Consider the following 27449-nt stretch of genomic DNA (forward strand, 5'->3'; position numbering starts at 1 on the left):
TTCTTTTTTTTGGAGGGAGCAGTCCTGGGGTTTGAACTCAGGTCCTTAAGCTTGCTAGGCAGGTGCTCTACCATGTTAGCCACTCTGCCAGCCCCTCTGCCTTGGGTCTGTATCTTTATCTAAGTCACAGAAAATAGCCTCCTTCCCCTTATCTATCTCCCCCTACCCTTTCCCTTTAAGAATTTTGTGAAACACCTTTTGGAGGTTTTTTGTTTTTTTTTTAATGAAAACCAACTAACCTGTTAGCCCTCTCACTTAGACATACCTTGGCAGATCTATGTGTATTGGGATTTCTTTTGTCTCCCCCTCTGTCCTGTAAGCTCTTTGAGGACAGGGATTTTATCAGCCTTTCAAGTGTCTCTTACCACCAAGTACCACTATTCTCTCTGTGGTTGCTTCATAAATATTTGATGGTGGTTGATGATTAAATGAGTATGAACAGTGGATGCCCAGTGTGATTCTAAACCTCTAGCGAACCACTCTGGAGAGTCTGAGTGAGAAGTTCTCTGGGTTCTGGCTGGGGAGGCTGCCTGATGCCACAGACAGAATCCAGGTCATTCCTACTTGGGTCAGTACCAGTGCTGCTGCTACTTGCTTCCTGTGTGACCTTAGTAGGTCACTTTATACTCTGAGCCTCTGTCTGTCCCACATTCAGAAAACACGCACATTTCTCAAATTGTTTTCAAAGTGCTGGGTACTATTCACAATAGCCAAGTTATGGAAACAGACAAGATGCCCCAGCACTGACGAATGGATTAAGAAAATGTGGTATCTATACACAATGGAATTTTATGCAGCCATGAAGAAGAACGAAATGTTATCATTTGCTGGTAAATGGATGGAATTGGAGAACATCATTCTGAGTGAGGTTAGCCTGGCCCAAAAGACCAAAAATCGTATGTTCTCCCTCATATGTGGACATTAGATCAAGAGCAAACACAACAATGGGATTGGACTTTGAGCACATGATAAAAGCGAGAGCACACAAGGGAGGGGTGAGGATAGGTAAGACACCTAAAAAACTAGCTAGCATTTGTTGCCCTTAACGCAGAGAAACTAAAGCAGATACCTAAAAAGCAACTGAGGCCAATAGGAAAAGGGGACCAGGAACTAGAGAAAAGTTTAGATTAAAAAGAATTAACCTAGAAGGTAACACACACGCACAGGAAATCAATGTGAGTCAATGCCCCGTATAGCTATCCTTATCTCAACCAGCAAAAACCCTTGTTCCTTCCTATGATTGCTTATATATACTCTCTCTACAACAAAATTAGAAATAAGGGCAAAATAGTTTCTGCTGGGTATTGAGGGGGTGGGGGGGAGAGGGAGGGGGTGGAGTGGGTGGTAAGGGAGGGGGTGGGGGCAGGGGGGAGAAATGACCCAAGCCTTGTATGCACATATGAATAAAAAAAAAAAAAAAAAAAAACAAAGTGCTGGGCAAATGACAATGATTAGCATTGGTTCTTGGAATCATCTAGACATTACTTTGGGGGTTTGGCTTTTGCTGTCTCCCTAAGTGCTTAAACTTCCATTGGACATATATGCTGGCCACATTTTCTGTGGCTTTGGTGGTGGGTATTAAATCACATGTGCCTGCTTGACTGTTCTGCTGCATGGGGGCAGAAATCTAACTTTGGTTGTTTTCAGTAGAATGTAACTTAGGCTATTTCATGGGCCTGCTGGTTAGAGAATGTTTGGGGCTCCACTCTGAAGGTGCACTGGTCATACCCCAGTGCTGGTAGTGTAAGGTTGGGTTTTGGTTTGGTGACATCTCATTTCCCCTAAGCCTCTTTGGTGGCTTTGAGGAGGAAGTGGTGCGGAGAGGAGGTTGTTTGGTGGCTTGGCTTATACTAATCGCTCATCTAACGCTACTATTTGAGAGCTGCCACAGTGAGCCACTCTGGGATCCACTCCCAGATCAACCCTGGGCTTCTCCTAGCATTCTCAGGCTGTAAAGGATGCTTTGTGACATCCATAGAGTTCCCGGGGGTTGGGCTAGGGTAGGGTGGGTGGGTGACCACTGAGGCTCTTTTTTTGTTGTTGTCATACTAGGGTTTGATCTCAAGGCCTTCACCTTGAGCCACTCCACTAGTCTCCCACCCCATTTTTATGGGTTTTTTTTGAGAGAGGGTCTCATCAGTTGTTTTCCCAGGCTGTTTTTGGGTGTGATCCTTCTGATCTCTGCCTCTTGAGTAGCTAGGATTATAGGCGTGAGCCACCGATACCCAGCTCCTGAGGCACTTCATAGCAGCAGAAAAAGGAAGAATTGTTTTTTTGGACTGTGAACTGTAGTTGGTATCTGGTGAGTGGGCACTGTTGTTAGATGGAAGCTGGCCCAGTGACTGTACCCTTTCCAGGGCAGTTGATCGGTTGGGCCTACCTTGGGCTCTGTGGTGGTTTGATGTGCTCAGAGTCCTGGCTAGGCTTTTCCTCTGTGTTTCTAAGAACACTCCTCTTCCTTAGGTGGAAATGGGAATGTCCACACTTGGTTTCCTCTGGACTTGCTGTTTCCCCTGTGGACTCCTGGCTCTGCTGGTTGGCTGGGGTGGGTTTTTCATTCCTGATGTGCTCTGGGACAGCCTGGTTGGGCTGGCTCCTTTGGGGTGGGTATTAAGGAGCAGTCATGACTCTTGGAATACTACAGTCATTCCTCAGACACCAACTTGGCTGCCCTGCTAAGCGCTCTTGGTCACATGCTGTCTGTCTTGGAAAGTCCTCTGTCCCCAGGAGTATATGTCACCCTTAATATTAGCCTAGATGCATCTTTGGGGTAGGTAGCTATTAGCTAACTGGGTGAACTCTTCTCCCTGCCTTTCCACCTTAGATGGCTTCTTCTGTTGTATCCTGAACTTTCCAAGAATTCCTGACCCTTCCCTGTCTTTGGAAGTCAATATGTGAAGTTATTTTGCCTGGTGTGCTGAGGCAGCCAAGCCGGAAACAAGCTGGGGAAGAAGAGGAGTGTCACCTGGAGGTGGTTGTCATGGCTTCCTGTGGTCAGTTGTGGTCATCTGTTTCTAAACATCCTGTTTGTGCCCCTAAAGTAGCAGGGACACTGACCAGGAGACAGCTGTTCTCTGCCTAACCTTGGGCAGAGCACAGGGCAGGCTAGGGCACCATGATCTATTTGCCCCAGCAGGGGCTTGGTGTTCTGGTTGGTGCCTGTTCGGGGTGTTGTTGGTAGTAGCAGCTCCCGTGAGCATTGTCCTGGCCCTGTACTTCTTCCTCCTTTGCCTGCTTCCAGAGCCTTTCCCTGGAGTGTTTTGGTTTTGCCAGGTAGATCTTAGATCGAACATGCCCCTTCTGTGCTCCCAGAAGTAGAAGGGGCCTTAGGGTGCCTTTCTTCTGTGGTTTTTGGGGGTCTCCAGCCATTACCTTCTTCAGTCAGAGCTATGCCCTTTGTATCTATTTATGTATTAGGCTTTTGTCTAAGACTGCAATTGCAGAAGGGGTTTGTGGTTTTTAAACATTTGAAAATAAAAATATAACAACATTTGAAAATTAGTTATCGAGTTCAACCCCTTTGTCTTACAGATGGACATATTGAGTCCCTTCGAGGAGGAACTACATGTCCAATACACTTAGTAGAACAGGCCTGTGCTTTTTTCCCCTTTTTGGGAATATTTGAGGTGTTTTCCTTCTTTCTGAAACTCCACATCTGCCACAGTGTAACCTCAAGCCCTCTCCCCTCCCCCCCACCTTTCTCATGTTACTTAGTATCTGACATTGTTATTTAGTTTTTTTGTGTGTGTCAAATGAGATACATGCTTATTATAAAAGGAAAACTACAGAAGTGAAAGTTCCTTTCTTTCTTCTCCTCCTCCTCCTCCTCCTCCTTCTCTCTGTTTCTCTTTCTTTCTTCTCTTTCTCTCCGCCTCTCCTCCCTCTCTCTCCCTCCCTCCCTTTCTTTTCTTTCTCTTTCTCTTCCTCCCTCCCTCCTTCCCTCCCTTCCTTCCTTTCTTATCTTTCTTTCTCCCTCCCTCCTATCCTTTCTTTGCACTGAAGATTGAACCTAGGGCCTTGTAACTTGCTAGGCAAATGCTATGCCACTTGAACTATGCCCTTAGCCCTTTGGTTTATTTTGGTTTTGAGATAGGGTGTCCTTTGCCCAGGCTGGTCTTGAACTCATGATCCTCTTGCCTCCACCTCCCAAGTAGCTGGGATTATAGGCATGTACTATCACACCCAGTTCCAACCATTTTCTTTGCAGTTACAATCATGTATATCATATACATACCCTTTATTATATATATATGTACATAGATATATAATGTATATTTTTTGGTGGTATGAGATTTGACTTCAGGGCCTCTTGCTTGCTAGGCAGGTGCTTAACCACTTGAGCCATGACCCTTTTTTTTTCTTTCTTTTAGTTATTTTGCAGGTAGGGTTTCACATGCCTCCCTTGTAGCTGGGATCAGAGGTGTGTACCACCACAGATTATTGATTGAGATTGTTTTTGAACTGGCTGGCCTCCAATCTCAATCCTCCAGATTTCTGCTTCCCCCAAGTAGCTGAGATTATAGGTGTGTGCTACCATGCCTGGTATTATTTTTATTTTTGTGGTGCTGAGGATCAAACCCATGGCTTCACATGGGCTGAGCAGGTGCTCTACTACTGAGCTACATTTCTAGCTCCTTTCATTATTACTATTATTATTTTGGCGGCACTGGGTTTAAATTCAGGGCCTTACACTTGTTAGACAGGTGCTCTTACAGCTTGAGCCACTCCACCAGCCCCTGCTACTGTTTTGTTTTGTTTTGTTTTTTAACTAGTGTAAAATACACATAGTATAAAATGAACCATTTTAAAGCGTCTAATTAAGTGACATTTAGTACGTTCACAGTGTGTAACTCCCAAAGGAGTTTCCATGACCCTTAAGCAGCCACTTCTTACCACCTCTCCTCAGCTCCTGTCAACCTGTACTCTACTTTCTTTCTCTACAGATTTAGTAGTTTGGAACATTTCATATAAAAGCAGCCCTGTAGTATGTGGCCTTTTGTGTCTGGCTTCTTTTCACTTAGCATGTTTTTGGGGTTCATGGGAGTTGTAGGATACATCAATACTTCATTTTTATAGCTGAACAATATTCCATTGTATGTTTATATCACATTATATAATGTATTGCTGGATATTTGGGCTGGTTCCATCTTTTGGCTATTGTGAATAGTGCTGCTGTAAACATTCTTTTTTTTTTTTTTTTTGCTGTAAACATTCTAAAATCTTTTGGTATACACCTGTTTCCTTAACTGATATAATAATTGCAAGCAGTGATAGGATGTTTGCTCTGTTTTGGGTACAACCCATGAAGTAGGTATTCTTTTTTTATTTTTTGGTGGTACTGAGTTTGAACTCAAGACTTCATGTTTGCAAAGCAGGTGTTCTACCCCTTGAGCCACACCTCTAGTCCATTTTGCTCTGGTTATTCTGGAGATTGGGTCTTGCAAACTGTTGTGTGGGCTGGCCTTCATTACTCTCGAACTCAGCCTCCCAAGTAGCTAGGGTTATAGTCGTGAACCTCTGGTGCATGCTAGAAGTAGGTATCCTTAAGAGAGGACACAAAAGCAAAAGAGTATGAGTGGCTTGGCTGAAGAGTCATTAATGAGCTACTGAACTGGGATGGGGACCCAGAGACTGCTCTTTAGCCTGCTAACCACTACATCCTTCTCTGATTACATTATAGACTCTCTTCCAATTCTCATTTGCCATGAGGGTGATATTTAAGAGTGACTCTGGAGGGAGGGAGGGAGGAGACAGGCTGAGGCATGTATAGGTTGCGTTTTACGCAGGTGAAAATCATCTGTGGATGATACATAGTGTGCTTTGGGCTGAGCATGGAGGAAGTGGTCAGCCAGGTGAGTGGGAGAGAGGGTTATTGAACACTGACCCCTGCCTAGATTATCAGGGATCGAAACCACGGGAAATAAGGTGTGAGCTGGTATGCTTCCCAGTGGACAGGGAGGCCTCTGGGCTGTGCAGGAGGAGCATTTTCTGCTGTGTGCCCCTCTTCCAGCCTCCTGTGCTTCTGTGAGCAAGGCCTGGGGCTCTTCCATTCCTCAGACTAATAGCTTGTTGGCCCTCTGTCCTCTTGCCCATTAGTTCTTATGTCATTTGCTTTCATCTCTCTCTGATATCCTTGTGAATGGCTTTTGCTCAATTATTGAGCTTTCTTAGTTGGGGAGTTGACATCTCCCACCTGGAGAGACAAGTGAATGTGTCTCTTTTTCCTTTCAGTTCTTTTTGGGGGGGGGCGGAAGTGGGGTTTGAACTCAGGGCATTATGCTTGCTAAGCAGGCACTCTACCACTTGAGCCACTCTGCCAGTCCCCAGTTCTGTCATTTTTGCTTCACCTACTTTGAAGCCCCATTATTAGCTGTGCATACATTTAGGATGATTATGTCTTCATGCTGAAGTGACCCTTTTATCATTGTGAATCACCCTCTTTACCTCTGTTAGTATTCCTATCTGGAAGTCTCCCTTTTCTATTAAGAACAAGAATACCCCAATTTAGCTTTCCTTTCCCCTCCCTTTCCCTCTCCTCCCATCACCCCTTTCTTTTTTCTTGGTACTGGGGTTTGAACTCAAGACTTTGTGCTTACAAGGTAGATGCTCTACCACTTGAGCCATACCTCCAGCTCCCTTCTTCTTCATAGTCAGTTTAATAAAGTAATTGATTGGGGCACCTGTAGCGGTGACTTAGGCTCAATCCAGATGGGTGTAATCTGTTTAATAATCTGAGGAGGACTGTGCAGGTCAGAGCCTTACTTGCATTTCTTTTCTGGAAGCATCCCGTGTCTTAGAACCTTCCCCACAGGACTTTTCTTGAAGTGATTCTCGGATCCCTGGTAGGCATCCAAACTGATCCTACACTTTTGAGGTTCTTTTTGTTTTTTGTTTTTTGGTGGGACTGGAGTTTGAACTCAGGGCTTCACACTTACAAAGCAGGCACTCTACTGCTTCAGCCATACCTCTAGTCCTAGGTTCTTTTTCTTTGAGCAAGCCAGCGCTTACCTTCTCCAGGGACTTTGTGTTAAGGTTGGTATAGTAATTCTGATTTGGTGAGTTGCCACCTCTGGGCTCCCTGACCAACTTCTTCCTGGATGAGAGTGAACAGCTGCAAGTCAGGAGCAGGCGAGGGCAACCTGGAGTTCTATAGCAGTTGCCACTCCATCTTCCTCAAAGGCCATTTTGATTTTCTTTTTCTTTTAAAAAGATGAGGTCTTGGCTGGGTGCCAGTTGCTCATGCCTGTAATCCTAGCTGCTCAGGAGGGAAGAGATCAGGAGGATCTTGGTTTGAGGCCAGCTAAGGGAAATAGTTCATGAGATCCTATCTTGAAAATACCCAGCACAAAAAAGGCTGACAGAGAGACTCAAGTGGTAGAGTACAGGCCTAGCAAGCATGAAGCCCTGAGTTCATACCCTAATACCACCAAAAAAAAAGAAGATGAGGTCTCACTGGGTGTCAGTGGCTCACACCTATAACCCTAGCTACTCAGGGTGCAGAGATCAGGAGGATTATGGTTTGAAGCCAGCCTGGGCAAAAAAAAAACGAGACCCTATCTCAAAAATACCCAATACAAAACAGGGCTGGCAGACTGGCTTAAGTGGTAGAGCACCTGCCTAGCAAGTGTGAGGCTCTGTGTTCATAACCCCACTATCTCCCAAAAAAAGTGTGCCCAATTAGCAAGCTTGAGATCCTGAGTTCAAGTCTGTGTACCACTAAATAAATAAACAAACAGAAAAAAAGTCTAAAGAAATTAACAGAAGTGTTCCGAGAACACTATTTTTTTCCTTCTTTTCCCTTCCAATTTTTGTAATTTTTGTCTTCCTCCCTGGCTGGTTTTCCTGCTGAGGCTCCCTAATCCAGCGTGCCTTGTGGTTCATCTCATCTGTGGGGCAGTCATGATAGTCAGTGATGCTATCAGTCTCTCTGGGCTGCAGAGCCCACTGTGGATGTTACTAACACAGTCCAGCAGTGCACGTTTCACGAAATCTGCACATTCCAGCCTACGGCTCCTGCCTCTTCTCCATGGGGAGAGGCTTAATCAGATCTTCAGGACTCTGGGACTGTCACTGTCCTTGTTCCTTCTTGTCCTGTCACTTGATAATGCCCCTCCTCTTTCTGCAGCCCAAGCCAAGGTGTGTCTGTATCCCCCTTCCCCCTGCCCCTGTCCAAGGCCCAAATCCTGCCTGGTGCTCACACTCCCTCCTGTGCCTCATTCCTCAGCACTGAGTCCACCTCACCCACCTCCTCTTCCCCACTGCAAGGGAGCCAGGCAGGCCACACAGTGAGCTGAAAGCTTAAATGCCCACAAGGGGCTGTGCTCTGGCCACAAAATCTTGTAGAATATTCTTTTGATTTTTCTTTTTTTTTTTTTTAGTAATGGGATTTGAAGGCACTTTACCACTTCAGCCACACTCCCAGAACCTCCTTTTTTTTTTCCTTAGTTATTTTTTGGATAGGATTTTGTGTTTTTGCCTGGGCCTGAGCCTCTGCTTAAGCCTCCTTTGTAGCTGGGATGATAGGCATTTGTCACCACACCTGGCTTGTTGGTTGATTTGGGGTCTTGCTAACTTTTTGCCTTGACTGTCCTCCAACTGTGATCCTTCGATTCCCCCTCCTGTTTCTAAGGCTAGGAGTGGTATGGTTGAGTGGGGAGATCATAAGTTGATCACAATAGATGGGATGCTTCCTGGGATACAATAGGGAGGCCCAGGTCCTATGCTTTGCATATACTGAGTGCTCGTGGAGGACCTGGAGGTGGCATGAGCTGCAAAGGAAGGCATATCTCTGCAGCATATGGCTTGGTGGGGGCTATTAATTCATTTGTTCTCTGTCATCTGTGGAGCGCCTATTATGTGCTAGGCTCTACCTGATGCTCAGGTGAGGCAGATGGGTATAAGCATGCTCCCTGCCCGCTCCCTGCCCTCACTTGGCTGTTCAGCATCTGTGGGACAGGAACTGCTTGGCAGACAGTTCACTCCAGTTTGACATGTGTATCGTCTGGGAAGTGCGTGATTCTTTTGGGAACAGAAGTGGGGCCTCAAACGTGCATGGGGAAGGAGGTTGGGGGGTCCTTCTTGGAGGAAATGGTACTCTAAACTGCTCTTTGTTTATGTTTATCTTAATGAGAGTCTGGACATTTAAAAAAGCCCCAAACCTTCATCCTTTATATCCATGGCCATTCAATAAGAACATGTGGTACTTCTTATCAGAAGAGATTTCTACAATAAAACCAAAACATTTACCCTTGTTTGCAGTAGGACCTGAGCTGTGAGTCTCAGGGGAGAAGAAAGGATTCACCCTGTAAAGAAAATAGGAGGCTAGACTAGGGAGGGGAACAGCATGTGCAGAGGCCTGGGGGAAAGGAGGCATGTGTGTGTGTGTGTACGTGTGTCTGTGTGTGTGTGTGTGTGTGTGTCTGTGTACACTAATGTTGAGTTCATTGACTGTGATTTGGTATCCTATATCCTTCTAATTGGATTTTTCAAGCAAATCAAATAGCCTGAGCCACAGGGCCAAGGACAGTTGTGAGGTAGCCTTAGTATGGCAACTGAGATGGTGGCTGGGGCTTTGGTGTCTATTGTCCTCTGGTGAAATCTGGTTGAATTCTGTCTGTGTGAGGTCTCTGGGCTCATCTGAGCCAGTTCTGAAGGGCACATCCACGAGAGCTTGGGGCCTTCTGGCCCTCAGGTTGACCTGCCTGTTCATGTGGCAAGAAGGACCTGGCTCCTCTGATAACATGCTTTGCCTTGCCTCTCTTCCTGGAGGAGCGTTATTGGACATGGAGCTGGCTTTGTATGTGGTTTGCTGAAACAGACTTCAGCACAGATGGGAGCAGGCAGAAGGAGCCTGCTATTCCCAAGTGCTCTCAGCATTCTTGGAGCAGGCTGCATGCAACCTCCAGAGCTTCTCCCAAAGCCTGGCAGGAAAATGACTTGTTTTTAGCAGAGGGGCAGACTGGAGTGGGAACATGGTATCATTTTCCAAACTGCTACTTTCCGGACCCCTGACAGATTCATAGGAAATGTGGCCAGGGAAAGAAAGTCTCTTTGGCCCCCCTTGGATCACCCCATGGGTCTGCTTGTTCTTGATCTGACTCAGTCCTTGCTGCCTCCTCACCCTACCCCTTCCATGGACTTCTTCCCCTCTCCCCTTGGCCCTGCTCCCCTCCTGTCTTCCCTATCTCATCTGGTGGCTGTCCCATCCTCCTGTAGGAAACGTGGGAGGCATCCTGTACTCCCTCTTTGTTCACATACACTCAGTTACTGGGTCTTGTTAATTTTTCCTCATTTCATTTAGGGCATTGCAACTTTTGGTTTTCCTCCAGTTGAGCCCTGCCTCCCTCCTTTCTTGCCTGCACCCACTGGCTGAGCAATCTAAAAGGCAGGCCTGGTCCTGCCGTTCCCCTGCCAACCACCCTCTGCAGCTGCCCTTGTAAGTCCAAGCTCCTGGGCAGCCCCTGGGCCCTGGACTCCCCTCCACCAAGCTGGTACTTGCACTCTGAGCTCCAGGGTCCTGTATCCAGGCACTTTCCCAGGTTGCTTCTCACCTCCACCTGGAAAGCCCCTCCCTCCCTCTCCCCCTGACTTTCTGCTAACTCCTGTGTGCTCCCTCCTTATGATAGTTTCCCACTAGTTAGTGCTTCCTGGGGGCAGACACTTATTTCCTCTTGTGCTCAACATGAATTTGTAGATGGTTTTGCGGCTGCCACTGATAAACGTGAGGTTGCCCCTGGTAAGAGGAATGGAAAGATTGGAGGAGGCAGGTGAGACAGGTATGAGTAGCTCTGCCCCTTTTCAAGAATAGCCTCAAACACCCACCGAGGCTGCCTCTGTTTTGTGCCTCCTGAATTGTAGTGGTTTTGCTGTAGAGGAGCATGTGCTGCTTGGGCCAGTGCACAGACAGGTCCCATTCCAGAAATTCCAGTCACTTGGGAATGAAGTGAAGATGAGACAGCTTCAGCCCTAAGTAATCAGACTCCTCTTCAGAGAACAAGCAGTGAGCTGAGAGGGGCAGGGATGTGTAGTCAGCTCTGTCCTTGGGCAGATCCCTTTGTGGATTACCATCTTCACTGAACTGTGACTGTTAGTTCTATCCCAAAGACCCACACATGACATTTTGTGTATAATTTCAGGTGGTTCACATTCACAGATCCCTGGAGGTCATGCATAGACTCCAGGTTCAGATTTCTGATGTAAGGATTAGTTCCCTTCCTGGGGTGCTCCTCCATCTCTTTCCCTGGAAAGGGAAAAAGGCAATGAGTAGTCCCTTTGCCCCAGGGGTGGGGAGCTGAGCTGAGTCAGCAGAAGGAGGGAGGATGGCAGGTCCAGATGCAGGTCACACTGAGCAGGTGGGCACCAATGATATCTGACACTCATAGCCTCTGGAGTGAGTCTTGGGGCAGGCTGGTGTATGGATGCTCCCCAAAGTCTGAACCTTGGAGTCAGGAGTTAGCGAGCTCAGTTGGCCCCGTCCCAATCTCCTTCCTTGGTGATGTTTGTTGGGAGCACTGTGGGGCTGGGAGATTAACCTTTGGATCAGATGTCAGGAAGACCAGCAGTGCCTTTCCTCCATTGGCCTTGTGCACTGAGCGCCCCACACTCCCAGCACAGGGTCCCTGGATATTTGCACTTGGTGACCCTTGAACTTGGGGATGGCTTTTGAAGCCAGGGAGAAAAATCAGAGCTTTGGTTGGGTCTTGCAAAACCTCTCAGCTTTTTACCCAGGATTTTTTTTTGACAGGTCAATGGTCTGGTCCTGGTGTCTTAACAAATGGAGCTGAGGATGGTATGGAGGATCAGGCTGTCCAGTTGATATATTTTAGAGTCCTTCTCTGCAGTTACTAGTTTGTAGTGCTTAATATTCTCTCATATGTGCTCTGTGGGGGTGGTCAGGGATGTCAGCTTTGTGGGTAAGATAGCTACTCAGTCCCCATTTGTCTATCACCTGGCATCATCTGGTAGGGTAGGCACTAATGCTATGGACTATATGCTTTTGATATGCTACACGTGCTTTATGTTTGTTATCTTATTTGTTCTTCCAAATGACCACAGTCTCCGTGATGCAAGAGGCCTAGTATACCCATACTGCAGATGAGGAAACTGAGCTCAAAGAGGTACCTTGCTAACAAGTGACAGAGCTAGGAACTGAACCCAGGTTGTTCATCTGTAAAACCCATGCTGCATTTTGGTGCAAACTGACACTTCTGAATGAATGAAGTGGGGAAAAAAAGAAAAGAATTTAGGGCTGGAGGCATGCTCAAGTGGCAGAGCACTTGCCTACCAAGCACGAGGCCCTGATTTCAAACCCCCAGTACTGCCAAAAAAAGAAAAGGAGCTACATTTCATGCTGCATCCAAAGAAGACAGCCACTAGTAATGGCTGTCCTGTAGGAAAGTAGACCCGTACACATGCTGCTTGACTTAATAATGGGGTTGCATCCAAATAGACCTATTGTAAGTTGAAAGATATCTTCTCTCTCTTTTTTTTTTCCTTAGCAGTACTGGAGATTGAATACAGGGCCTCATGCTTGCTCGGTAAGCGCTCTTCCCACTTGAACCATTCTCCCAAGGCCTTTTATTTATATTTTGTTTTTGAGACAGGGACTCACTAACTTTGGACTGGCATTGAATTGAGATCCTCCTGGCTCTGCCACCTAAGTGGCTGGAATTACAGGCATGCTCTACCTCCTTGGCTGAAAATACCTGAAGTTGAAAATACCTTTAATGCACTTAACCTCTTCTTCATCATTACTTAGCAACCCAGTACACAGTAAAGTATTCATTGTTTACCTTCATGATCTTGTGATTCACTGCTCCTGCCCAGCATCCCAAGCATTACACTGCATTTTGCTAGCCCTGGAAAAGATCAAAATTCAAAATCTTAAGTATGACTTTTACAGAATATATATTGCTTTTGCATCATTATAAAGTTGAAAAGTTGTAAGTGAAACTATCATATGTTAGGGACCATCTGTATTGCTAGCTCTTTTGACTGCTCCTAGGAAGCTAAAAATCTTGTTTTCATGTGAAATATCTTAATTTCTACAGATTAACTCACATTTCTTAGAAAGTAGAGACATTTGTGGGGGGATTCATCTACAGGCCTCATACTGGGGGCCTCTGCCTCCCCTTACCCCTTTCCCCTGGCTCTGCTGCCTCTAGAATCTCCTCTGGAAGAAAAAGAGTCAGTTACTTGGTGAAAGAGATCTTGGAAGACTGGCTCAACCCTTAGCTATTTATGATTTCACCAAAAATCACCATTTTACCAAAAAGGTAAGGTCCAGAGAGGTGAGAAACCAGAGCATCTGGTAGCCAGGAAGACAAATCTACACTCTGGAGGCTGTGATTGTGAATTAGAGCAGTCTGAACTCAGGCTTCAGCTCTGCCCAGCCCACCCACCTGCTCCCTGGGCTCCTGTTTCTCCTGCTCCAAAGGCATGGGGGTTGTCTTTCACCCCACACTGAGCTGCCCTTGGCTCTAAGAGTATCACAGCCCCTGGGATCTTTTCTCAGAGTACCTGGACACTAGGAGAATGTCACAGCTGTCTTTGTACCTTGGTTAGAAATTTGTCTCTCTTGTAGAAACAGGAGTCCTTGTTCATGGTCAAGGGTTTTTTTCAGCACTGGGGTTTGAACTCAGGGCCTCACGCTTGCAAGGCAGACACTCTTACCACTCGAGCCATTCCGACAGCACATTTTTTTGTGTGTGTGATGGGTTTTTTCGAGATACGGTCTTGACAATTGTTTACCCAAGGCTGGCCTCGAAACTTGATCCTCCTGATTTCTGTCTCCTGAGTAACTAAGATTACAGGCTTGAGCCACTGGTGCCCGGCTGGTCAGGAGGATTTGACAGTGTCATTCCAGCTCTGACCTCATCTAGGTGTGGGGAAGGAAATGGAATGGGGCCACTGAAGGTAAACATCACAGTTTGGGGCACAGTGAGGAGGGGTGGAAGAGGAGAGAGACTTCCAGTCTTTAAAAAGGAGAAAGAAATTACATCAGAAAGTGTTGTAGCGGGACCAGTGCTTGATCAGCTCACTGACTTCTGTGGTGACCATTTCCTGTGTGGACATGAAGATGGGCAGGAGAAGCAGCAGCCCATCTGACAGTTTTGTTGCCACTGAGGTTGCCTCATTAACCACTGGGGTCTCTGATCTGCACACGGTTGTAAAGGGGCAGAAGCAGAGAATTTCATATACCATCAGTCCTTAAGAAGTTGAACCAGAGTCCCCAAGACAATATTCCCCATGCCTGGCACAGAGCAGAAATGATGAGTTTAAGTATTGCAGACTTATGGGCTGGCTGAGTAGCTTAAGTAGTAGAGCACTTCCCTGGGAAGCATGAAACCCTGAGTTCAAACCCTAGTACCACCAAAAAAAAAAAAAAAAATGTTGTGGACCTAGGCTGTGCACTTCAGAGTGGAGAGCAGTCCCTATAAACACTGCAGAATCTAGCACCTGGTAGAACAAGTGAGGACATGGGCTACCCGAACAGATGCACCCAACTTCCCTCTGAGTATTGTCTCTACTAGAAAACCTTCTCCACAGTTCAAAATCCAACTTCTAAACAAATTTTTGGAATGCTCCCTGTGTGTACATTGGGGACTTCCTGTGTGATGTTTCTGGGCATTACAGCCAAGTGCTGCTGTTGCCATCTGTCCTGGCTCTGCTGGGTTGGATTCCCAAAGTCCCAGACTGTCTCCTGCAATAAAATCCAAATCAGGAGTGAAGTGATCCCACCCTCTTCTGCCCCTATCAATTTCTTGGTGTAGTCAGCTGGGAGGCCAGTTCAGCCACGCCAACTCAAGCAGGAGTCCTGGAAATTCTCTGCCGCATTAGCCTCAGGGCACAGATTCCTTTGCTCAAGAAGCCTGGCAGCTGCTTGGCTCCAGGCCTCAGTTCTTGGGTTGGTGGGTTTCTTGAAGGTTGAGTATAGGCTCTTATTTTGGGGCACTATCCCTTTCTTTCTTCCTCCCTCCCTCCTTCCCTCCCTCCATCTTTCCCTCCCTTCTTTTCTTTTTGGTGGGACTGGGGTTTTGAACTCACAGTTTCTTGCCTGCTAAGCAGGTGCACTACTGCTTGAGCCACATCTCCAGTTCATCTTGCTCTGGTTATTTTGGAGATGGGGTCTTGTGAACTATTTGCCCGTGCTGTCCTTGAATTTTGATCCTCCTAATCTCAGTCTCCCAAGTAGTTTGGATTACAGGCGTGGGCCACCAGTGCCCACGTGTTTTTTTTTGAGCTATCTATCTTATTAGATAGCTCAGGCTGGCCTGGAACTGCTCAGCCTCCCGTGAGCTGGGATTGTGCTGTGTTCCTATATTACGTGTTGGCATTGCACCGTCTTATTTGGGTCCTATTCTACTCTGTCCTCCCCTGCACCCTACAAGTGAGCCTTGCCAACCAAACGAAGTGCATAGAGGTCCCTGGATGCATTTTTTTGTTTGTTTGTTTTAGGAACGTCTGTTTTCCCTCTTCTATTGTGGTTTCCCAGCATGAGCCTGCAGCCACCATCTGCTTCCTCCTTGCCCAGGAAGAGGCAGATTTCCCAACACAGAGAGCCAACAGGGATTTGGGCTTTCAGCAAAATCAGTCCTGTTTAGGATAGTGTCTGGAGGCATCCCTCCTTTTTAGGTCAATACCATTATCCCACCAGGACCTCATGTTGGATCATGCCTGCCACCTGTAAGCAAGTGTAGAAGCAAGTGTAGAGAGCTCGGGGTGGAGGTACTGAGATGAAACTTGGAGCTTTTCTGTGTGGCACAGGTTCTTTTTTAGAAGGTGCCAATTATCTGTGGTGACATCAGCTGTCAAGGGACCCCAGAATTCTCTGGGTCCCTGAACTCAGCAGATAGCTTTCAAATCTTATGAGGTCAAGAAAACCCAGGACTGGATGGTGTCAGTGCTTCTAGTGAAGCAAAAGTGGCATTGTGGATCAATTAGGGGTATATCTAGGGGCAGCTGACTTGGCTCTTCCTCCACACTTCTCAGAACTTCTGACCATCTGAGATAGTGGTTTCAACTTGTGTTCCTCCACAACTTCCCCTACAGATGATACCTAGGGTATGTCTCGGGTTATGTGCACTTCCTAACTTTCACTCTTTCAAAAAAGCACATTGCAGGCTGGGGTGTGACTCAAGTGGTAGAGCACCTGCCTATCAAGCATAAGGTCCTGAATTCAAACCCCAGTACCACCAAAAAAAAAAAAAAAAAAATATATATATATATATATATATATATGTATATATATATGAAGGCATGTTGGAACATACATGGGTAGGACTGACCGTCATGGAGTCATGTTGAATACACTTCAATTGATTTTCTCAAAATAAAAGCAAATCTGTTGCACATGTCAAAACTCGATGTTTACTTATCAAAGATAGGTGGCGGTAGGTACACCTCATAGATGATTGACCTCACATCAAGCTTGAGAACCAGGGGCCAAGTTCAGCTCCTGGCTCAGGCCTGTGTTTTTCTCCAGTGTACTTGTCCCTTCTGCCATTCTCCTGGCCCCAGATGTGGGGCAGGTGGGAATGGCATTTACAAAGGAGGAAACCCAGAACCACCTGCACTTTTGTTCAGTAGAGCAAGTGCTTGGGTGAGGTATGTGACTGTAAATCAAGTCTGGGTCAGGGAGTCTCTCCCTCAGTTTGCTGGCTTACTGTACACAGTGGAACTCTGTCTGTCTGTCTCCCTCCTGATGCTTCTCATGCCACCTTTATGAGGGTGTAGACTGTGTCTTGTCTTGCATGGTGATGCTCGGATAAGAGCAACAGCAGTATGAGGAAAGCATAGGAGGAAAACACTTGTGCAAGTCCACCTGGTACAGCAATATGTTAGGTTAGAATATAGAGCCTTCTGTGAATTCTTGAACTTCCCCGTGCCTGCAAGGGGCCCATCTATGGCTTAGGACCTTAGAGCACTTGAGGTAGAGGAGGGGGAAGGAGGACATAGGCCAGAGTAGGCAGTGGTGGAGCACTCCCTGTGGCCCACCTTCTTGAATTCCTCCAGAAGCCTCTGGAGACTGGTGCCAAATAAGGAACAGCTGCTGTCTCTATGGGGTGGCCTGGGATGAGTTTTGTCTGCCTGCAGTGTTCACTCATCATATAGCCCTGGGCCCCTTTGTCCTGATGTGTAAAATGGGGTCATGTGGCCAGTCTCCTAGGACATGTTTAGGAAGGCTTATTTCCCTCCTCTTTGCTCCCCTAGCTTCTTTCTGCCACACAGCCCTATCTTTGGTGGCACTTTGCTGGGGCAGGGGTAGGGGCTGCTCTCTCCTGTGCTCGTTCTTCTGGGGTCTCCTATGGACCTTGGGTAGGTTCAGGTTCAAAGCCACAAGGTTCTCAGGCAGCTGTGAGCTCCCAGCAGGCAATAGAGAGGGGGAAGCACTGTAGCCCTGCAGCTTCTCTATCTTGGCTCTGCCCTTGCTGGGCAGCAAGTTGGAGGCTTCTGGGCTCAGCTGATGTTCTCCAAGGAGGACTTGGAATGAACCCCAGGCACAGAGGGGTGAGGTCAGTGGTTTGCTCAGCAATAAGGCCCAAGTTAGTGACGACCTGTCATAGCTCCTAGGATCCCTGGCTGCAGTCCCTGGCTCCAGCTCCTCCCCCTCCCATCTGCAGGGAGATGAAAATCAGTGACTCGGATCTATTTACCACAAGTCTCCTCTGTGTCAGAGTGGGAAGCCCACATTTATGTTATCCCCAGCCACCATGATAGCTTTTGCATATTTTTTCACCCACTATTCAACATGTGCTCTATGAGGTATCTGAGTAAGCTGAAGCCCAGAATGATCTAGTAAAATTCTTACCAGGCTAGTGAGTGGTGGATTTGAAGCCACCTGCCTGTCTCTTGGGAGGCCTATTCTACTCTGCCATGCTGCCAAGCATGTAGGGTACCAAAAGGGTGTACAAAGAACCATGTGACTATCCCAGGCCCCAGAGACACCAGAGCAGCCAAATGTGTGGTATGGATAGGGGTGGCTTTATGTGTGGACAGTGGGGACTTTGTGGTGCTGCATAAAACTGTCCACTGAGGTCTCTAAGTACATGTGCAAAGGAGCCTCTCTAGCTCACATCTCACTTGTATTTTGCATTTGGCTTCATAATGTCGCCTTGCTTGTTTTAAGACAGTGATTTAAATTTCTTATTCTGAGTAAATTTGACCTCCAGAAGGTGTTCTGGGTTTATCCTGAGGTGACCTCTGTATCTGCAGGTTTCACATCTGTGGATTCAACCAATGGCTGATCCAAAAAAAAGAAAAAATAATTAGTACTGAATGCACACAGACTTTTGTTCTCATTATTGTTGTTCCCAAACTGTTTAGTATAATAGCTATTGCACAGCGTTCACATTGTGGTAGGTATTATAAGCCATGTAGAGATGATTTAAAGTATCCAGGAAAGCTCTCTGCTGGCAGACTCCACCTGCGGCCCCTGCCATGCTCCCCTTTGTATTTCCCTTTCCTAACTTGTAGTAAACTCCCTTTACACCCTCCCCCAAAAAAACTATACAGGAGAAAAGATAAAAATTTAAATAAAAGAAGGCAGGGGCAGGGGCATGGCTCAAGTGGTAGCATGCCTACGTAGCAAGCATGAGGCCTTGAGTTCAAACCCCAGTACCACCAGAAAAAAAAAAAAAAAAAAAGGGAGCCGGGCACTGGTGGCTCACACCTGTACTCCTAGCTACTCAGGAGGCAGAAATCAGAAGGATCATGCTTCAAAGCCAGCGTGGGCAAAATAGTTAGCAACCCATCACAAAAAAAGATTGGTGGAGTGGCTCAAGATGTAGACCCTGAGTTCAAACCCCAGTACTGAAAAGAGAAAAAAAAAAAAAAAAAAGGAAAAAAAAGTAGGAAAGTTAGGCACAGTGGCTCTCAAAAACAAGCAAGTATATTGATTATATGCAACTCCTATGCCATTTTACATAAGGGGCTTGAGCATCTGTGAAGGAATATCTGAAGACTGTATTGTGACTGTATTCTTTGTTCAGCACACATTCATTCTAGCCCTTTATGAGAGACCTACAAGGGTGTCCATGCTGTGGGTATTCAGGAAGAGGAAGGAAATCCTGCCCACAGGGACAGTCTAGTAGGAGAGATGTGAGTAAAGTGTGGAGCACATGCAAAAAAGGTGGGGCTTTATCCAGGCGTGGTAGTGCAAGTCTTTAATCCCATAATCCCAGGACTCTGGGAGGTTGAGGCAGGAAGATATTGAGACCCTGTTTCAAAAAAACAAAAAATAGGTGGGGTTCCAAGAAGTTCTAATCAGTGGTATCTGTGAGAAGGGGTAGGATAGGGAGAACCTAAAGTTGAGGGCTGCAAATGTGTTCAAAAAGGGACTGAGTGTGGATTTGGATCCAGTCTATGTTGTTGACTGTGGATGATGAAAAGAAAGGGACACATGAAATGGGGAGAGGACCATGAAGGAAAAGTTGGTGGGATTTGGAACAAGTTACATGTGGAAACTAGAAGTGGGCAGAGCTATGAAGGGTACTTTAGGAAGGAGAACCTGAAGTTGAGCAAGCAAAAGGCAATTAGTGGGAAACACTGTATGACAAAGGAAGAAGCGCTGGCCTGTTCTCCAGCTATCTTGGGCTGTGTTCATTAGGTAGAACTTGCCAGCAGAGAGTGGGTAACTGGTACTGGGGAATCCGCAGACATCACAGAAAGATTGCAGCTCATCCCAGGAACAGGCAAACTTTTGAACTTTTTGTTCGGGTCTTTGTGGGGCCAGCGATGACTCACTGCTGAGCCCCTCCTAAACTCTGTTGGTGATTAGCAGGGGGAGAGGCCCAAGGAACCGCCCTGCTCTGCAACAGACCCACTTGCCTAGAAGAGCCAGATTGCAGGAAGGGACTGGAGTGGATTTGGAAAGGCTGAGGACATTTCCAGCACATGAGTCTCCTGGGCTTGAGGCCATTTGTCTTTTTGTATGTGAATCTGTGTTTTACCCATTGAAGGAACTGTGGGGCCCTCAACTTGACCTTAAAAGGTTCAGAGCCTGTGGGCGAGCTGAAGAGGCAGATGAAATCTGACCAAGGAAATGTGTCCTTGGTATTCTGGAACCTCTGGGGTGGGGGTGGGGAGGGGAACACTGATCTTGGCCATGATGATGAGTTCTTTAAGGTATGAGACTTAGCTGCTCCGCTAGCCTGTATTGTGACTGAGCTACAATGTAGGGATGGGTGCATGTGCTCATAATGAACCTGGCCCCTTTGTCTCCTCTCACCTGGTGCTGTGCAACCTCTAGAGCCCAATCACATGGGGAAGCTGTAGCAGCCAGAGGCCTGTTCTGTGGATGCTGTGTGGGTGCTAGGCATCTGGTGCAGAGGGGACCTGGCACAGTGGGGCTTCTGCCTAGAGCTCAGGGTGACCTCTAGTTGCCTTTCAGCCTTTATTGTCTTGGGTCTCCCCCTTACCTGTGCCCCATGACCCTTGGCACAAGTCAGGCATCCAAAGAAAGCAAACCTGCCTGCACACTCATGTTGTGTCAGCCTCTGCAAGGCAGGGTACTGGGGCAGACAGGAAACCAGCCTCAGCACATAGGCATAGGAAGCCTGGAAGGAACCACCTCACCAAGCAGCCAGCCCCCTCCCCTAGCAACAGGTTGGAAACTCCAGCCTTGTCCCCTGGTTTCCTGTGTGTCACCCCAGCCCACACTTCCTTCAGGGCTGTGAGAGTAAAATGGCAGTTCCTGTTGAGTGAGGCATGAGTCAGCAAGGGAGAATTGGTGGCTGAGTCTTCATAACCTCCAGGCCTGGCTATTAAATATTTAAATGACACTGTGGTATTGATTGCTTCTCATCCATCCCCTTGGGGAGAGTAGTTCCTGTCTGGGAGTCAGATAATAGCAACATCTTGGATTTAGACAAACTACCCAAGAGCTCAAAGGTGCTATATAAATCTCTCCCATAATCACAGCATCCCTCCTCAGCTTGCTACAGGAATGGGGACAAGTCAGGTTCTGCACATTTTACTGATAGAGAAGATATCCAGAGAGGGTTTGTGACCCATTGCTGGGCACCCAGCAGGCTGGGCCTGCAAGATGGCATCCTGGCTCCCACTCCGTACCAGCTGTTTTCTCTGCTCACTGCTCCTTCCCCATTCTTCTCTTCACAGTTCTTCTGTCACTCAACTGTTCATTTAGCTGCTGAGAAAATGATATTGAGGAAGATAGACAAGGCCCTAGTCTCTGGAGCTTGATTCTTAAGAGAGCAGACAGTTGACAAGAACCCAAATGGGCAGGAGAGGCCCCTCTAGGAGTCTGAGTTCCTAGTCAGTGTCCAGCCCTAGGTCCCTAGGCTGGGAGGAGCAGAGTGGATCTGACCTAATTGTGAATTGGTCTTTACTGGCCACAAGTCTGCCTTTCCTCTGTGAACAGGACAGGACGGTTATCAGGATAAATATACCCAGCTCCCCATTCCTAGGGTGTTACTCACCCAGTAGAAGTACCCCGCTGTGGATTAGATTACCTCTGCTCTAACTGCTGTGGTGCTGGGGCTGGGGGAAGGGATAGGGACTGTGGGCCAGGGGAGCGGGGAGCTGCTTTCCTGCTCTGCTCTCCTTCCTAATCTGGAAGAACCTCACCAAAGGGGCCCAGATAAGACCATCCCTGAACTCTTCCTGCTGTTTACATACCTTCTTTCTTAGAAAGGGCTGAGCCCCATTCACAGTGTGTATCCTTGAGCCCACATGGCCCTAAGCGGGCCCAGCAGTTTCTGTGACACTGGAAGTCTCTAAGGGTGTCCAGGTGGTCAGCAGGGAGCCTAAATCTTCCCTTGACCAGAGTTCTGGGCTCAACAGGATAGATGGATTGTAGGGCTGGCCTTCCCTAGATTCCCTTGGCTCAGGGACTTTGTGGCATTGGTGCTCTTGTCTGGGAGTTCCATATGTGTGGACAGTGGACGGGGCTGTTGGGAAGCCCTTTAGTTGAGGCAGTCTCTTGCTGCCTGTTTGGGGTTTCAGGGAGTGTTTGCTGCTGCTTCTGCCTTTCGGCTCCTGAGAAAGCTGAGGACCATGGAAGCTGAGAAGCCAGCCTGAAGAAAGAAGGCCTTGCAAAGAGCTGTGCTTCTTGTGGCCTCAACAATACAAGGCATGGCAGGCCAGAGGACATGGCTCTTCTAATGCCTGGGGCTGCACACACAGGAGTCTGCAATGGGAGGGTGGGCTAAGTGGTGGGGGCCCAGCAAGACAACCTGCAGATGCTGAGAGGAAATGAGAAAGTTGCTCAGCTTTCAGAAGTGAACTTTAGAGGTTCGCACGTGGAGATCTATCGATGCTTTGTGTTGGACAAAATGGTGACCTTCCTGCTGGAACAGCACTGGATTTTATGATATATTGGATAGGACAGGAGGTGCTCTCCATTTCGAGGGCTGAACACTTCTCAGTTCCTGACTGTGTGCTCTTTCAAGCCCTGTGCTAAGTGGATACTTTTTCTTTTAATTTTTTTTATTATCATATGATTATTTTACTGGGGGTACATTGTGACATTTACAAAAGTTCTTACGATATTTCATAGTTGAATTCACCCTTTCCATCATTCTCCTTTACCCCCCTTTCCCCCATTCCTGGAATAGTTTTGAGATGTCTCATTTTTCTGTTTTCATACATGAGTATGTAATATTTCCACTACATTCACCGCCCCCCCCACATACTCTTTCCTTATATTCTCCCCCCTTCCACTGGTACCAACCCCCTTCTTTTTCTTTTTTTTTGGCAGTACTGGGGTTTGAACTCAGGGTCTTGTGGTTGGTATGCAGATATTCTAGCATTTGACCCATGCCCCCAGCCCTTTTTTCCTTTTTTATTACTTGTTTTTGCCTATGCTGGTCTTGAACCATGATCCTCCTGATCTCTGTCTCCCAAGTAGCTAGGATTATAGGTATGTACCTCCATGCCTGGCCCAAGTGGGTACTGTATGTGTTTTCTCATTTAATCTTAATCCTGTGAGTAATATTGTGGCATTCCTATGGGACAGGCAAGGAAACTGAGGCAACAAGCATCTTGAAGCATCCTATATAGATAATTCAGCCACTGAGTAGGATATGTAGTTCCAAATCTCCCTGTGCAAGTTGTAACAAGCAGTGCCCTCAGAGCCTGAGAGGAGAGAATGGAACAGTTCTGGGTCCTTCCCTTCTCACACGATTGAGCCATCCTGGGTGGACCTTTATTTCCTTTCTCAGCATCTGTCCAGTATCAGGCCACTGGTTTTGACAGTCTGTCACATACTAAGGTGTGGTGGCTGGGCCTAGGTAGGAGGAAGAAGCCTGGCTTATGAAAGAGCCTTGACTTGTCTCTTTGCTCTGCTTGGGGATGGGGTGGGAAGGTTTAATTCATATTCAGTCTTTCTCTTTCTCTCTGGGGATTGAACCTAGGGTTTCCTAAGCAACAGCTCTACCTCCAGCCACATTGATTCTCCTTAACCCGTTATTGACTGCTATGTGTCAGTGAGCTGGCCTGGGTCCTCAAAGTGTGTGGTCTGGGGGACAATCCCCCATGTTGGGGGTGTGAGGGGACTCTTACCTCCCTCCACTGTTTCCCTAGGTTGGAATGAGAACTTGAGGGTCATAGCTGCAGCATTTGGAATGTGGGCAGACTGGCCCCTCGGGTCCCCTCCTTTTCAGGAAGACTGTGGGACTGGGAATGCCAGCATCTTAACCCCGTCGGGGCTACAGACCTGTAAGCATCACCTGCTTTCTGAGGATTACAGTCAGATGCTGGACCCAAGGAATAAGGGTCTCTTCCTCTTGATCTGGTCCTCTGTGTACTATATTGGACTACCAGCCTTCCCTGGAGCAGCCTTTTGGCCCAAAGCTGCTGCTGCTCTGAGCTGTTGCTTGGGCCAGACAAGGCTGTGAGGTGGAAGTGGACTGTCCCGCAGCACTGTGTTTGTAGAGAGGGCACTCTCTCTACAAATGAGAGAGGGTGCCCCTCTAAGCCCATGAACTCATGTAGCCCTTAGGTTGTACCTCCAAACGATATATTCCAGGTATAGCCCCAGGCTCTTGGAACCTAGGCCATTTTGTGCTCCTCTTTGTAGCCTATCCCTCCATCTCAGCTAACTTTTCTCAGGACTGAAACTTCTCACTTTGCACCCCCTCCCCCTGCCCCCAAACTCAGCTCAAATTCCATGATTGCATGAGGTTACCTTTGGTTACTCCCAGTGGCCTTTGAACCAATGGTGCCCTCTGGTGGTCAGCAGCAGATGGTCTGCATCCCTTCCTCTGCAGGGCATAAGCTCAGTGGCCTTGCTGGCTGAACTTTGAGACAGCCTGCCTGTCCCTCATTCCCACACCCATAGGTTGCATGGTCTCACCCGATGACCTTGGCTTTCTCCTTTCTGTGGATGCAAGTTCCAGGGCCTGTGTCTGCTGACCCAGAGAGGCAAAAAGACTGCAGAATCCAGGGAGGTTCCCTCCAAAAAGAGGATGAAAACCCTAAGGAGAGCTTTCTCCCACAGAGTGATTTGAGTCAGGATGGTCTTGGGCCTGGACCCAGCAACTTAGTAGAGTGATGCTGAGGAGCTTGGAGGCCTCCTATCTTAAACAAGGACTCTAGACTGTTACCAGGCACCTGTCCTTCTAGCAGGTGGGAAGGAAGGCTTTGTTTCTGGCCTTTCAGGGTTCCAGTAGTCTCAAACACTTTCCTTGGGGTATGAGTAGAAGGAATATCTGAGCCTGCCCATTGGGTATTCAGAGCTGAGTAAAAAGTAGCTGTGGCTGAAACCTTGGAACAATCCCCTGGATGAGGCTCTACCTTCAAGTGAACTGCCTTGTGAAGTGTCTTCCTGGCTCTGTTTACTCAAGGCAGGGGAGGAGTGTGCTGAGCTGGCTAGGGGACTTTGGCCCTTAACCATTTTGCAGCCTGTGTGGAAATATTAGGCATCAGCAGACATCAGAATCCAAAGTAGATCTCCAAGTTTACGCCTTGGCTGCGTCCTGTATTCCTGACTCTCTTCCTTGAGAAGTTTGTGGGGGTATCTTGGGAGCCAGGGACACCAAGTCCTGTTCAAATCACCAAGCAAGGACTAAGGGCAGAGAGAAGAGGAAGCCATACCAGAGACCCTTGTGTAGGCGCCTGCTGGGGTTCTTCCCTCTCTCAGGTAGACAGATGTTTGGAGAGAACTGCGAATGGTATGCCTTCTCCTGACATCACACAGGCTGCACTTCGAATGTTACTTTATTACTCTATATTTCTTGTCAAGGTTGCTGTGTCCACATCTTGCCTAGATTCTGCTGAGAAGAGACTGAGGAAGATAAGTCAGTCCTTTGCATCCAACCCTTCTCCTTGGAGGAGGATCTTTTCTGCATTTCACAAAACAATTAAGATCTGATGTTTGCAGCTACTAAGTTAATCTGGTATTTGCTATCCCTTATAAACTTACACAAATACTGTGGGGTAAGAGTTACTGCCACAGTTTTACCACAGTTTACCAAGGAAAGGGGCTCAGAGAAGCTGAGTGATTTGCTGTGCAGCTTAGATAGTAGATGGAGGAGCTGGGACTTGAACTTGGGTCTGGCTCAATTCCAGGACTAGTTCTCTCTCTCTCTCTCTCTCTCTCTCTCTCTTTTTTTCTGATCCAGGACTGCACCCTCCAACCAGTAGTTGAACCAACTTGAATATCTGTGTTGAAAGAGCCTGTTGAAATCATAAACCAGAATCCAACCCATAAACTCAGAAAGCAGACTTAAAATCATGCCACGGGTGCAGGAGTGTAGGGCTTTGATGAACGGGCAGTGGAATCCCTGACTCAAGAGTATTTAGCAGGGATGGCTGGCCATTTGACTTTCATTGAGTGTTTAGAGCCTGAGAGACCTGATTTCAGAGTCTATCATTGTTACTTCAGCCAGTTTTGGCAGTGGGGAGCATGGCTGACTCTGGAACTCACTTTTGCCTTTGGTGCTAGTGTTCTTGTGGGGAGGAAGGCAGATAACACAGGTGAAGCTCCTGGCCCTAGTAGGCATTCAGGTCACCACTCCTGCTAGATTGGGCCCAGAGGAAATAGGGACACCATGTGGAGTCACGACAGCAGGTGTGGCCCTAGAGAGGCCACTGGGATTGGCCCTGGACACTGGTTCCCTTTTCCACTGTTACCTAGACACATACCAACTCCTTCTAGTTCCGGTTTGTGGGAGACAGGAAGCCAGATATCTTCTGAAGGACCTGGAGGAAGCAGCAGAAATTCACCTTCTTCAGAAGTAGATCAGAACCAGAGTCTTGGGCCTTGGAACAGGCTTCCCCTCTGACCATCTGGGTAGGAATCAGGGGTAGGTGTGGCTGCCCTAGGGAGTAGGTCATCAGGGCAGGCAGGGGGAGAAGGCTTGGCCCTACAGTCCTGAGTGAAGGCTCTGCTTCCCTCTTCTCTCCTCTGGGTGGGAGCAGGGGAAGGGCCATAAGGGAGGATCTGATTGGCAGCCTTCAAATCTTATCTCCACCCCTGCCCCGGAATTCAGGAAGTGGAACAGCAGCCTCTTGCAGGCTGGATGTTTGGGACTTGGGGATTCTGAGGAATCATAGAGTCCTGCCTTCACTGTCTCTGTTAACTGGGACCAGTCCCTCCACTTCAAGTTCAAGTCCACCATTCTCAACTGCAAACAGAGGTTCAGAATTACAACCTTTTGGGTTATTAGGCAGATCAGCCAGGACCATGAATGTATATACTTAGCACAGTGTCTGTTGTTAGTAAATGGCAATGAACACAGCCACTGTTTCCTCATTATTATCCTGAGGGCAGGGATCTAGCAGGTCATCAGGGAGCTCAGTGTGAGCAAGTTCAGGAGCAGTGCAGGAGTGGGGGTGTGAGACCTGGGACTGCTCTGTATGAGCTGTGGGGCTGTGAGGGTCCCAGGAGGGGAGGAAGGAGGTTGGAAAGCCAGCTGTAGTTGTATCCTTCTCTGTAGACAGGGAAGACTGGGGCCCCCTATTGGCTGCTGGGGGCTGGGGTAATGGAAGGTTCCCCTTGAGGGTCTGTGCTACTGTTAAAAGCAGAGTAGCTGGGCCCTGGAGCCTCTAGGGCTGGGCTGCTTGCCAGACTTCACAGAAGCAGCTAGCAGAGCAGTCCTGGGCCCTGACTTGCTGAGGGGTGGGGACAACTGTGCCACTTCATTCCAACCCCCACTTCCCCACACCCCTTACCCCATATCCCAGAGCCTCAGGAAGAGCTTGCAGCTTGGGGTTCTGCTTCTACCTGGTCAGGAGTGCAGGTGCTCCTTCGGGGTCCCCTCCTGTCTGTAGTTTGAAAAAGCCTAAGTACCTGGAAGTTCATTCGGGGCCTAGTGCTGCCTGGCCCCTCCCTATGACGTGGGGGCCCCTCCTCTCTGTTCTCTGTGGTGCCCTGTGGAGTCAGAGTTCCAGGCAGGCATTTCTCACTGGTACCAGCCAACGGCACAGCCCTGTGGGGAGGAACATAAAGCCAGGTATCTGACACTCAGAGGTAGGAGAACCCCAAGCAC

The 27449-nt window shown here is 47.8% G+C and overlaps 1 protein-coding gene and 1 long non-coding RNA gene across 8 annotated transcripts in view; one reads left to right on the plus strand and one right to left on the minus strand.

Annotated features, from left to right (window-relative positions):
* The window catches only part of Pxn (paxillin), a 50818-nt gene that overhangs the window by 9488 nt on the left and 13881 nt on the right, over positions 1-27449 (plus strand). For 2 of the 7 annotated variants that reach the window (XM_074061095.1, XM_074061096.1), the window contains exon 1: positions 27278-27413. The exons of 1 other annotated variant lie outside the window; for it this stretch is intronic. In XM_074061095.1, coding sequence (XP_073917196.1) covers positions 27293-27413 — 121 coding nt within the window. In that variant the 5' untranslated portion in view covers positions 27278-27292. Of the gene's footprint in view, positions 1-2824; positions 2994-26348; positions 27414-27449 lie in introns of those variants that run through there. 4 more of the 7 variants (XM_020179065.2, XM_074061093.1, XM_074061092.1 and 1 more) reach the window with 4 other exon arrangements.
* Positions 20801-27263, minus strand: LOC141418874 (uncharacterized). Its single transcript, XR_012443536.1, has 3 exons — positions 27185-27263; positions 26104-26160; positions 20801-21148 (listed from the first exon to the last, which is right to left on the minus strand). It is a non-coding gene; the product is annotated as an uncharacterized lncRNA (long non-coding RNA).

Source organism: Castor canadensis, chromosome 18 (assembly GCF_047511655.1).
Source record: "Castor canadensis chromosome 18, mCasCan1.hap1v2, whole genome shotgun sequence".
NCBI classification, from domain to species: Eukaryota; Metazoa; Chordata; class Mammalia; order Rodentia; family Castoridae; genus Castor; species Castor canadensis.